We start from the raw sequence: 14,286 nt of genomic DNA, 5'->3' as shown, positions 1-14,286 counted from the left end.
ACAGAATAACAGCATCATATTTAGTCTCACCTTCTCTGGCATATCCAGCAACAGCTTAATCTGAGCAGCTACACCATAAAACTCAGCTTCCTGCTTCTTTCTGTAAACATACAAAGGCTCCTTTGAAACTATGCTAACACAGTTTGTATACTTGACTTATTTCATTGAGAAACACTACTGAAATTTATGGCTGATTACACTGCAATGTAAGTGGAACAGTGGTGTCATGTAGAACAAGGAATGTAAGTGGAACAGTGGTGTCATGTAGAACAAGGAATGTAAGTGGAACACAGGTGTCATGTAGAACAAGGAATGTAAGTGGAACAGTGGTGTCATGTAGAACAAGGAATGTAAGTGGAACAGTGGTGTCATGTAGAACAAGGAATGTAAGCAGAACAGTGGTGTCATGTAGAACAAGGAATGTAAGTGGAACAGTGGTGTCATGTAGAACAAGGAATGTAAGCAGAACAGTGGTGTCATGTAGAACAAGGAATGTAAGCAGAACAGTGGTGTCATGTAGAACAAGGAATGACTGAAAATGGAAAGAGACTTTCACTTTCGATAACGTGAAAGAGTGAGTATGATTTTATGCCACTTTTAGCAATATTCCAGCAATATCACAGTGGGGAACACCAGAAATGGGCTAAACACATTGTACCCATCTGGGGAATCGAACCCAGGTCTTCAGCGTGGCGAGCCAATGCTTTAACCTCTAGGCTACCCCACTACCCCCACAAAGTGAAAGAGAAGTCTACACAAATTCCTAACACTTTCACAGTTGATGTCTGCAACTATTTCCACCTGTCCAGGTGTTGACTTACTTGCCCGTGGTGTTGTCGGCCTTGACCTTCTGGTGGTAGGACACTCCACGCACCATGTAGTTCTGCTTCAGCTGTTTGCACATGTCCTCCATGTGGCTGATCGACTGGGTCACGTTCTCCGAACTGGTCTTCATGTCTTTGATGGTGTCAGCTGCCTCAATCAAGTCCCGATACCTTTCCCTGAAGCAGTTCAAATATCATTACACATCACTCACTCACTCGCACACTCACTGAGGCAGGTCAAACATCATTACACATCACTCACTCACTCACTCACTCAAACACTCACTCACACTAACACTCCAAAACACTAACACTCCAGCTACATCATGACACTTCATAAATTGGTGAATCTGTGCCAGTTAAACCAAAGCTAAAACATACTTAAACACAATGTTCCAACGTTAACCATCATGGCCAAAGTACTAACAACAATATGTGTACATAAACTATCATACACAAGTTGTATGCTCAAAGTGCTAACATTATTACCTCGGTTTAGGATCAGTGTGCACTATTATTATATTATTATTATATGGCTATTCATATAGCGCTATAGTCCATCCCATCTACATGCATGCTCAAAGCGCTTTGTTTTCACTCAATGATTGGATGTTGATCTCAACAGGACACCTTATTTTCAATCTCAACTCCCTGGGGAGTATACAACTCATGCAGCCACTAGGCTCACCGAGTTATTGTGGCTTTTCCATCCTTACAAGGTACCCATTCACAGCTGGGTGGACTGGACACATAGTCACAGTACCTTGTCTAAGTTTTACTGCACATTGCTGTACCCACAACTAGGTGTTTGCACATATTCATGTTGCTACCATTTGGTCAGATGCGTGGGTTCTTTTAAGTGCACAGTGTTGTGTACTGTACACTAGGGGTTGTGACAACACTGAAAGAGTCTGCACACAAAAACGACTCCCAGGTTTTCACACCCGGTCAGAAGTAGGCTCAATCGCAGCACCTTAAACTCACTGGGTCACAAGGCTGGCCCCTTAGACAGCTCGCCCACCACGACCCCCTTACTACAACCCAAGCTGCCTGTGAGGTGCTGGAAGATTAACAGTCACATGACCATCTCATACTAGGGCTGTGCAATATTACCGGAAAACCGGTATATACCGGTACAGTATCTCGTGATACGATTATCGCGATATAGTTCAGATTCTGAAATATATATTGGGTCATCCAAAGTTAGCTCCACTTGAATTATCTGCCCTTGATTTCCATAGCAACAAAATGTGCTCTAAAAGTGCCAAATATGCCTTTGTTTCTTTTCTGTTTCATATAACATTTTACAAGTGGAAGTGTTTTTATAAGTGGCTCCAAAAGTGCAAAATATTCTACCAAATGCTTCAGGTTTTGGGGTTTGAATGGTTTCATACGTGACGTTTTTGATGAATTAAGTGGCCTCAAATGGACCAATCTTTTAAGAAAAGCAAGATTTATGGACGTCAACTTCTTGTTGTAAATAACACAACCTTTCGGAGTGTATGCTTGCTCCTTCATCAGGTCATGAATATTCACAATAAAAAAGATTGACATCCATAATCTTGCTTTTCTTATGCATTCCACTTCTAAATGCCCTTCAAAGACTTGACCAATCTTTTATTTGGACTTATAACTAGAGCTACTGGCTCTGAGCGACCATTTCACAATTCACATTATTTTGTTATTTTTGTTTTGTTTCATAATGGGACATATGTTATCAATTTATGATAAAGGCCAAAGTCTTATAAATCTTGTAGGACTGTATAATGACATTCTAGTCAGTGATCTTAGTTTTTTGGAGGTCACATGAGATTTTATGCTCAAGTATAGTTCGCCTAAGTCATGTTTTAGTTTCATTTTACAGCAGTTCATGTTAACACAAGTCATGTTTATGTTGGAGTTGAATCTGTATGAATTACTGACAAACAGTAACAATAATTACATACTGCATTGAAGGGCATTCTGTTGAAGCAAACAACACTGACCTATAAAATCAGATTATACTATTACCTTTATCATTATGTTTGCAATACAGTTACTTCAATGAAACATTCCATATTAACGCTCTATATCATTTATCTGTACACCACTGGCATATACCCATACACAACGGGGACGGGGAGCCTGAAAGTATGGTGTAACAGCAACTAAGAAGATGGTGTCGCACACAGAGAGCTATTATCAAGTTGTGATGTACGCACTTGGACAGAAACCTTCCAGTCAATATATCACAATATGTATTGCAATATCTCTTGAATTATTGCAATATATCGCAATATGAGAATCAGGGCAATATCCAGCCCTATCTCATACCATCAGGTACACATTCACAGGCAATTTTGAACGAAGTCAATTACATAAGGCTGGTTGAGCAAAAGTCATAGACCACTCACCATCAATCTTAGTAGTATTCTTACAGAGCGGCCCGTTACACTGGAAACATGGCAAGATCCCAATCTCAAAGAAACATAACAGTTTATGACTTATAACATAATTAACATGTGCCAGGAAGCCCTATTACTATTTTTACAGCGTGCCACATAATATTTCAGTGTACCTCTGGTACAAAGGAGCTGTACCAACATTGGACCTTACAGGTTGAAGAAACAGAAGGTCCCTCACTCACCCCACCATGACTCGCAGGTCCTCCTTCTTCTTCTCAATGTCCAATCTGTGGAGAACACAAAAAAACCTGGTAACCATGGCAACTGGTGCAATTCCTTGAAGATAAGGTCAAGGTCACCCAATTCGACTGGTATCTGAGTAATCCCCCAATGTAGGCTGTCACCAAATTTGAAGACACTGGGTAACAAGAATCGCGTACGTACATAAGGACGCCGATGAATACATAGCCCCCATTCCGCGTTGCGGCAGGGGACAATTATCCAAGAACTTTTTGTCACCAGAAGATAAAATATATTTTCTGTGTGACTGATCAACCTAGGATTGTTAATTATTCTTATATCTATACATATATTGAAAACTAAAATAAGATCATATCAGAATATATAATGGTAAAATAATAGTTTTCAGATTTGAAGGTTTAATTGAATATTACATAATTTACAATGCTCGTAAATTCTAATGTCTGAATCTCCACGTAACCCTAATGGATCTTCACGGAATAGATGATTCAATAAAACCAGGTATTTGAAAACAGATGTAGAACTCCTAAATGTGTAAATTACACGTCAAATTATTAATTCATCTTAAACCCCTTTAACATCTTTAATTCAAATTTTAGGAAAATATGACATCATGCACGAAAACAAAAGTCTGATAACAATAGTACCTAACAGATGTCTTCGTAAATACATGTAGTAATTTAAGCTTTAGGACAGTTTTTCTATTTTCTGTTAATAACTTATTTTAACGAGATGGAGAAAGTAGTAATTCAATAATCACTATTCTCATTCATGATTTATCAGTAATCAATATCCAGTTGTTATCATAAACGAAATGGATCAATCTTCTATTTGATATAACACAGATCAGTTATACTTCAGATGACGGATACAGGGATGACACGATTCACCTGTGGGTTGTGAAATGACTCATTGATAAGAAACATGATATGCCTGTACCCATACATCTATTTCATCATATTTGTGATAACTCAGTCTGAAAATTACCCGGTTAGCATTACAATACCGACTATAATGAAAACATGGATGATGCTGAGTAGAGTTAAAATAAAGTATTCCCTACCCGAGCAGTCGTGTGAGTTTACACAAATTGGCCAGTAGCATGGTTATCTTGTCAGATGACGCATCCAATATGAATAAAGAATTTAGAAAATTCGGAATCACAACAGCCTGTGTTGTTAGACACTTGCCTGAAGCCTGAGTCTTGTAAAACAACATGTCGTACTAACAAAGCACCTTAAATGATAACCGGATTGGTCCAGTAATGTCTGTTGGACATGAATCTGTCATCAAGCAGCTTGTATCAGGAATCAGAGACACAGAAACTGAATATTTGTAAATTAAGAAATCATTAATGCAAACTAAATCTGTGTGTCTACATATGTAAACACGCCATGGGTCAATGTAAGTGTTCTGAAATCATAATGGATGAAGTAACTGCAAATTGTGTATAACTTGTCTTCGTGAGTCCTTTACACTTCATAAGTTAACATCAAATTACAATGTTAAATAGAAATCATGTTCATGGCTCTAAATAATGCACCAAATTCAGCGTGGCGAACTCCATGCTGAAGGAAATTAGTGGAGTCACAATTCACTCACGTATTCAGTAAATCGAACCATATCCTTGTAAAATTCAATTTGTAATTCACTATCACTAGAATCAAATGTTCATGAATTTTTTAAAAGGGGTGTTTTTACTTGAATTTGGTTGTTATTTATCAAAGGGAGAAATGCAGAAAGGAATATATCAAACTAGCCAAAACTGTTATCTATTCAATTTGACAGGACTGTGGTCACTGGTCATTGTTGACAAATTACCACTGTCGACATGGTCAAAACATGTCAATCATACTGCTGACTTGTTGCACTAGTTACCCACTAATCATATTCATTACCCAATATTCGAGATATCTATCATACTTGTGGTGGACTACTGCCCAAGTAAAAATGATTATCCAATTATTATCAACTAGCTAGAAATGTCTGTTTGTGTGCAACATACAAGGCACAGACTGTCACCAAGTCTATCGTATCATGATTCTAGTCATATGTAGTGATGGTATTGGCATACAACCTGCGATACGATACATCACGATGCTAAAATTTTAGTCACGGCGATATATTGCCAAAGTATTGTTCACTGAAGCTGCGATACGATACGAATCCCAATATAAGGGTGGCGATACGATATGTATCACGATACTAAAATCCTTAATTCTAACACCAACTATAAAACAAGATCAAAGCAAAACCATTTTAAAGTATTTCATCAAATTCCGCCAGCATTTTTCAATGTTCATTCAGAAAGGAGATAATTAAGTTTATACACGGACTTTGTGAATGTTAATAACATGCTAGCGCTATGTCTGACCCAGTTCTTGACGCAAGAATTTCAAAGAGAACGTTTACTTATGAGGGAAAATAAGTAAGCATATATTTTAATCATCAAACAAAAGTAATTTTTTTCTTGACACAAATCGTGATTCGGCAATATTCAAAGTTAAACATCAATGTATCGTGGCCCTTTTGATGTATCATATCGGGATATACGACAATGTAAAACTTTGTATCGATTCACTGTATCGGCGGCCCATGGATCGATGCATCGATGCATATCGATGAATCGTCACACCACTAGTCATATGACAAGACACATTCTACATTATCACTCAGAGTTGGTCATTTTTCTACAGACACTTTGCAGAGGCCAAACAAAAAAAAAAGTTGTGGTTCTGATTACACCTCTTTAAAATTTAGGGTAGGTAGGTAGGATTTTTTCCACTTTTTTTTAGAAGCAAAGTACAAACTAGTAACACATTTATCAATGTATAATTGTTTATAATGCAATCAAGGTTTAGGCCATCATGTCGACTTTCTCTATCAGAATGACCAATGTCTGTTGGTGCCGGGAAAACAATGGTATCTGAAAGCTTATTTCATTCATACCGCTTAAAAAAATAGGGTCGGCACCAGAATTCTAGGGTCGGTTGGGTAATTGGAACCACAACAATTTTTTATTAGGCCAGATATATTTGTATGAGTTTACCTGATTTTCTTCTCAGTTTCACGTATCTCTTCAATGGTCATCTTGTCAAATAATGAATTAGTGTCCATCTCGCTTGATGGGGTGCCTGAAACAGACAAAAGTCATGTAGCATCAATGACAACGATGCCTGTGAAGATCCAGGTTAGAATTTGTCTTCAGCAACCCATGCTTGTCATCATAAGAGGCAACTAACGGCATCGGGCTGGTCAGGCTCGTAGGGGTGAAACGGTCCGCTCTTACCACGGTACGGTACATATTGTGGTACGAGGCCTTCGGTTCGGTCCATTTCGGTTTGGTATGTGAGATATGACAATAATGCAGAAAATGGACAAGAGCCAACCCTTACATTGTTTAATAACATGTTAAAAAATAACCATAATCTTTGTTATTTTGAATGAAGAAAACTGTCATTTATGACTAGATAGAAAAGGCGGCACGAAAACCGAAAATACCGAACTTTTGGATTGCATTATGGTATACAGAACCCAGGGATGGCAACAGGAAAATCTATTTCCAGCTGAAAACTTAATATTGTGTCATCAAATGGCGGGTTCAGAATGATTAATTTGAAATAAAATTGGCGAAAATCAGTGGATCAGCGGAAAATTGCCATCCCTGAGAACCGAAGGCAAAATACCAAGGTTCTACTAACACTGCGGTATACCGTTTCACCCCTCGTACAGGCTCATTGACACATGTCATCAGATTCCAACTGCATAGATTAATGATCACTGGATTGTCTGGTCCAGAGGTGATTATTACAGACCCCGTCATACTGCCGGAAAATTGCGGAGTGTGGAGTCATTCCACAAACAATGACAATGAAAACTATCATCTGAATGATCCTGTGAGGACTAGACATAGGGAGCACTACAAACTGAAGTAAAATATCCCAGGTGTTATTAGTGTTGTATTTCTCAGTCACCTATATAGATACCTATGATATAAATAACTATACCTAAAGGGACAATTTGACTCTCAGGTGAAAACCTTTAACATGTATCATTGTGACACTACAATATATAGTGAGTGAGTTTAATTTTACGCCACTTTTAGCAATATTCCAGCAAAATCACAGCAGGGGACACCAGAAATGGCCCTCATACATTCTACACGTGTGGAATCATACCCCGGTGTTCAGTATGATGAGCGAATGCTTTAACCACTAGGCTACCCCACCGACCAACAATATACAGACAAGCCAGCAGGTCACTATAGTTCTGGAGCGATTCATCAAATAATTATTCGGTTATGGTCACATCCTTAATCATGTTTATCGATCTGTTAGCATGTCCATCAATAGATTCAATACAGAACCAAATGTTTTTGGATATTGAAAAAAAAAAGGTTATCATTGTAAATTCTTTTCAACTAAATTTCCAACACCTTGTTATACTAGTATTTAAACAAACATGATAAGATAAAGGAGCGGACATCGACAGTATCATTGATGTAACTATTTCAGGGCACATGGTGAATCAGATTTTGTCCTTATATCACCCTGAAGTAATAACAACGAGCAAAGCACATCAATGATCATTTACTGTCGCAGGTACACAAAGCAGTTAATCCCTGATGAAATTGAAAACCATTACAATCAACTAATGAACAAACCAAGAGCTCCAATTATCAATATCAATATGATGAATATTCAAATAGTATATTTGTACCCCATAGCCTTCAACCAAGCTGTAGTGTAGGTCAAGTTTAGTCGAAACTAGGCGCGAAAGTCAAGGGATCGTTATAATAACCCAAGGGTTAATGAAACAGAAGACATCAAGGAAGCGCGTTCATCTGAAACACTGTTTTCTCTGTTATATTGTGACCATCCAGTCCGATCAAATTTTCAAATTATTTTCTTTTTCTTGGGCTGATCAACTGCTGTTTGACATCGAAAATGTCCTGAAGCGTTTCTTTTCTAATAACAATAGTAATAACAAGAGTATATTCTCTCAAATGTAGTGAGTGAGTGAGTTATTATTTAATGCAACATCGGCAATATTTCAGCCATATCGTGACGAGAACATTTGACATTGAAATAAAATATATATAGTTATTATAAAAACCTGCCGACGAAGGACAGTAAAAATACTAGATAATCACAGATATCAATATAAAACTAGCGAACAAAGCTAAATATTCCAATGAAAGAAGACAATACAATGTAAAAATGGGCTAAAGATCGCCAACAACTGAAGGTAGATCACCATCTCTCAAATGTACATAAAATTATAATTATATAGTACCAAAACCATATTTCTTCAGCGAAATAACAGCGCACCTGAAAATTATTTATTATTGGTAGTGAAGCTGTACGATTCTAGATTGATGAATACATTACAACTGTATCTTGAGTAGTGCAGTACCTAGCATTAACACTGTTTGCCCTAGGCATAAACATTTAGGAGTCATCATGACTCCCTGGTGTCATGTTTATTTATCCTTACAACGACTGCCAGTACCAATCTATTTTGTTTTATTTATATGGTTTAAAAGTCACGCAAATGCAATTATATGACCAATAAACTTTCTCCAAACTATTAATGTATAATAATATAAAGGAAATACAAATGTTATTACTAGTTTTGACTACATCATGAAAATTACCGATCGGGTAAACCGGTTAGCGAAAAGTGTACCGCAATATATCGTATTGTGAAGTTCAAATTGCAATATACCGGTTAACCGGTATTATCGCCCACCCCTAATTACTATCACAACATTTACGGATAGTGTTGGTTGTCTGTACTGAAGCGAAAATTGTAGAGTTAATATTTTTAATCAACGTTCAGTTCACAAATGTTTAAAAGCTAGCCCTTAAACAGTATTACTATCACAACATTTACGGTCCGCATCAGTAATAATACAGCTGTAGGGTTACTGTAGATTACGTGTTGACCTTAAACCAGCGTAGAAAAACATTTAATGCGCAATACCTCAACGCGCATTGTTATTTATTTCCTGTCGTCTGCAGTAAGAATGAGTAACCAAAAGAAAATCGTCGAGTGTTTTGGAAGGAAAACTGTTACACTTTCAGTTAGCATGGAAAAGTAATAAAACCATGCAGCCTGTGAAATACTCCTCCTTTTATTTCCATGCGGTAGTCAAAATAATTATCTGGAGCCCTGACTATTTGTTAACGCATCATTACTGTGCATTCATCTACATAACAGTGGAGTGATTTTTTCCACTATTCTTTTTAAGTAGTAAAGGTGAGATCGCATATTGCGTTTGTGGGGTTGTTTCAGTTAAGCCAAAAGAGGAACCAATTGTCATTTCTTCAAACATCCAAAGGTAAGGATTGATTTAGCAAGGACGAAATTTTGGACACAGCAATATCTTGTATTCTTGAATTTTGAGAGATCCAGACAAACTAAAGAAACATGGCTACAAAATGCAAAAGCAAACAGATTGTGAACTTCTTGACAATATTGGTAAACTTGAGTTTTGAGAATCTTTCAGAGAAACTTATGCATGCCCAGTATCTATAAGCTCAAAAATCTATTCACAAGTTGCTTATTGTAAGCTAAATACCAGCCACTAAGATCCACCCAATTATCAGTGAAGTACATGTTACGAAACTGTTTAATCATAATTAATAACTAAACCAGTCATCGCTAGTCAATATACAGTTAATACATGGCATTCATTTGTATAGAAAAAAAGCTTAGCCTTAGTTCTAAGCTAATTGTTTAGCGTTAATATATCATAAGCTATATCGTTTTGACAAAGTTTAAGCTCCAATGCTCAATGTTAGGTCAGGTCATTGGATGTCAACCCTGCTCATTAACAATAACACTCAGTTTCCTGATCTGCAGTAGTTTTTAACGTTTTTGGCAACAAATGTTGAGTTTAGGAAAAGATTTATTCTTCAAGACATTTGTTTTTACATGCTTCATAAATGATTTTTATTTAAGATTTTACTGTATATCTACTTTAAGACTGACTGAAATGCAGATTCACTGTTTTCAATCAAGGTATTGTTCAAGAACTGTCAAACTTTGAGTCAAAGTCAAAGTTTGACATCTGTGATTATTTTATCAAAGTTTGACATCTGTGATTATTTTATTATCACTGATAACACAACTATCATAGCGTATGTTTGACATTTAAAGAGTTCCATCAAAGTCAACGTCACGTATATCTAACATAACACAAAAATAACGGAAACAGTATGTGTATTTAGAATCACTAGGAAATGTTCACGACTTAGTTTATCAATATGACATTAGTCGAGTCTACAAACCGGTTGATCGAGCCCAACCCTTGACAACTGCGATCGAATGCACTATCAGTTTGAACAGGTTGTCATTTGATAAAAATGTCACCCAATGTCAGTTTGCAAATACAAGCAAGCTAGCTCATTGTTGTAGCGCAACATATACAATTGTGTATAATTTGTAAGTGCCAACTCACGATGGTGCGTGTCAGTTGCCATCTTGGGAAGGGCAGAGAACTCTGTCCAATCCATCAAAACACACCGCTTAACTCCCTTACACAGTCAACCAGTCTAAATCCTAAACATTAGAGAAGGCTTCCTCGCCGGTTGTTTATATTATAATAGTTAGCAACCACAATCAACAAGAAAAATCGACATTGATTGAGGAATGTAAAGGGGAAAGTATATATCTTGGATCAAGTCCACATTACATATTCAGAAATAAAAAGAAATTATTTTCATAAATCTAAACACTTGCAGTTATTTATGTAAAAAATATATTATTAGGATCGAGTAACAGCAATTGTATACACATCTTTTATGCCCGAGTTTAACTGTACCCGACAGAAAATAAATATTATTATATACTATCATAAGTTTAAATGTATTTTATGGTTCTGGATTTTATTATGAAACACTGAGTAAGATCGATAGACTGGTGTTATATTTCCGTTTAGACTTGTCGGTTCATGACAAGTCTAACCGATAGTCACATGTCACTGTAGAGAAGGTCTTCTGTTAAGAAACAATTCTAGTAAGCCTTAAAAACAGGATAACATTTATAAATTGGGCTATTGGGTTTTCTTTTTCATTTTCGGTTTCGTTTTTTCAAACGGGTCCGATTTCTGACGTTACCCGCCGTAATAGTGATGAACCATTGCTTGATGTGTTGATACCATATTACCTACTATTCAAGGACAGAATAAACCTCATGTATCTCAGCTTGGTTTGTTAATTTGTTGTTTAACGCTGAAATATTCATACTATAAGACGGAGGTCGGTTACAACTGGAGTCTGTATCACAGGGACGTGTCTCGCTTAGAAACAGCGTTAGAAAGACATATAGGTATATAGTGAATGAGTGATTTCGGTTTTACACCGCTTTTAGCAATATTCCAGCAACATCACGGCGGGGGACACCACAAATGGGCTTCACACATAGCACCCATGTGGGGAAGCGAACCCGGGTTTTCGGCGTGACGAGCGAACGCTTTAACCACTAGGCTACCCCACCGCCCCTATAGGTATATATACCCTACCCTATTACTATATAAATCCTTTTATATAGTAATAGGGTAGGGTCCTTTTATATACCTATATGTCTTTCTAACGCTGTTTCTAAGCGAGACAGTGGCGGTGGGGTAGCCTAGTGGTTAAAGCGTTGGCTCGTCACGCCGAAGACCCGGGTTCGAATCCCCACATGGGTACAATGTGTGAAGCCCATTTCTGGTGTCCCCCGCCATGATGTTGCTGGAATATTGCTAAAAGCGTCGTAAAACCAAACTCAGTCAGTCAGTCAGTTCTAAGCGAGACACGCCCCTATGGTCTGTATCAAACAGCCCAGTGATTGACATAAAGGTCATCGACTGACGCTCTTTGGAGACCATAACATGTATTAGCCGACTATGTTAAGTCTATGTTGAGGTATGGTAGTTACGGTCAATATGGTCTGAAGACAAAAGGCGTAAGGTGTGTGTGTGTGTGCGTGCGGGCGTGCGCTTCCACCCCAACGCCCCCTTGGATCCGCCAATGCAGTTTGAATCCGTGGAAACAGTTCCGATATACAGCCAAACACCACCCCCACCCTACCCCATTCTGTCGTGGGACATTGTGGCAGTTATGAAGGGTTAAAAAGTAAACACATTAATCTTTATGATGACGTCACTATCAGCATTACGACATTTTGATAGATCACAACAGGCATAATGACAATGCTTATATTACTAGTGTTTTGCACGCCACGTACTGTCAATATACACAGATCTACTATGATTTATGCTTCAGTAGAAATATATTTGTATTTAGTTAATGACATTTGTCAACGCAAACGGACTTGTTCAATAAAAACTAATTAATCATTTTCATATATACGCACAGAGCTCGATAAATCATCATCTTAGATCTTCTCCGTAAACAAAAGAAGTAGTTGGATTCGCTACTGTATATAACATTGTCTTGCAAATATCATTTATGCAAATGTAGTTGAAATGAACAACGGGGTATTGTTCTCAGTTACGTTTGTTTGGTCTGACCAGACAGCTACATTAGTGGTCGTTCTCATTGTGTTATATATTCGAATCTATCTGTTTAAACTCAGTGTCATATCAAACACAAAATATTGTGGATGGACGCAAATATATTTTATTAACGGACATATAGTGTGCATGACATTCTCCTGTTTGACTATTTAAGGACATTTAGATCATTGTAAATCACATGTTGCATGTAACTACCATTTCTTTTCTGGCAATAAATACAGGCCTAGTTCATTGAGTCATTATTCCTGCATGTATTGCAACATACTGGTACATTGACGTCACATAAATCGGTAACACGTGGGGCAGGAAACTGCGCACCTCAAATAAGAAGGTGGCATATAATGTTCGAGACCGAGACGTGTGATGATAAGCGAGATCGAATAACTTATGTTCGAGACTGGGAAGCGTAATGTTCCAGAAGGAACGCGTCAAGCTCGTGACCTGGGTACCATTCTCGAAACGTTCGTAGCGTTTCGTAGTCCCTAAAGAGTTACGTTCGGTCGTAACGTTACGAACTTTGGATCGGGGTCCTGACCCCTTATTCTCGAAACGTTCGTAGCCCTACGCATTCTTAACTTTGATCAGAATTCTTAACTTTGATCATAGCCAATGTATTAAGAATAGGCTTAAGAAGTTGCAATTAAACTATCCTCGTTTATATCGAAAAGCATATTATGTGGTACAAAGGGAGTCTGTTTTGACCTATAGAGCGTCATTAAGAGTGAGTGGTTGGGGTTTTAAGCTGTTTTAGCAACGTTCTGGGGAACATGAGAAATGAGCTTAACACATTGTACAAAATGTACCCATGTTGAGAATCGAACCCGGGTGTTGGGCATAACGAGCGGACGCTAAGTAACCACTGGGCTACCCGAAATACCCTCAATCAAAAGAACAAATTAACACGTATAGCTCCCCTACTAAGGTGACGTGAGATATCGTACACATGGTTGGTACTGTTCACACAGACGCTGCAAACCATTTCGCAGTACAACATTGCAACACTGAACCTTAAAGGTATTATATTTGTGTTCTATTCACTAGGATGAAATAGAGGTTGTGCATCAATACAATAAAAGCGTCTGCCTGGAAACCTCTCACATGGACGTGAAAATAATTAAAAATATTATTAATTACGAAGACAGCTGCACGGCTGCCCTTGTTTAGTAGAAACAAGCCATTCTGTCGATAAGGAATATTGCTTACAGTAATGCCAAAAAATGCAGTCTGTCCTGTTTAATAAATATCCATTCTGCGAAAGATAAGCATGGTTGAGTTTTGATCACGTGGAACC

The 14,286-nt window shown here is 37.7% G+C and overlaps 1 protein-coding gene across 1 annotated transcript in view; it reads right to left on the bottom strand.

Moving 5' to 3' along the window:
• Positions 1–10,967, bottom strand: part of LOC124268987 (conserved oligomeric Golgi complex subunit 1-like) — a 76,844-nt gene extending 65,877 nt beyond the window's left edge. Inside the window, 5 exon segments of the mRNA XM_046704021.1 lie at positions 31–100; positions 822–1,001; positions 3,451–3,495; positions 6,519–6,603; positions 10,935–10,967. Coding sequence (XP_046559977.1) covers positions 31–100; positions 822–1,001; positions 3,451–3,495; positions 6,519–6,603; positions 10,935–10,956 — 402 coding nt within the window. The 5' untranslated portion in view covers positions 10,957–10,967.
• Positions 10,968–14,286: the final 3,319 nt, after the last annotated feature.

Source organism: Haliotis rubra, unplaced genomic scaffold (genome assembly GCF_003918875.1).
Source record: "Haliotis rubra isolate DU_JTF1 unplaced genomic scaffold, ASM391887v1 Scf141, whole genome shotgun sequence".
In the NCBI taxonomy this organism is placed as follows: domain Eukaryota; kingdom Metazoa; phylum Mollusca; class Gastropoda; order Lepetellida; family Haliotidae; genus Haliotis; species Haliotis rubra.
Note: the sequence above shows the minus strand (reverse complement) of the source record. Positions and strands in the feature narration are given on the sequence as shown.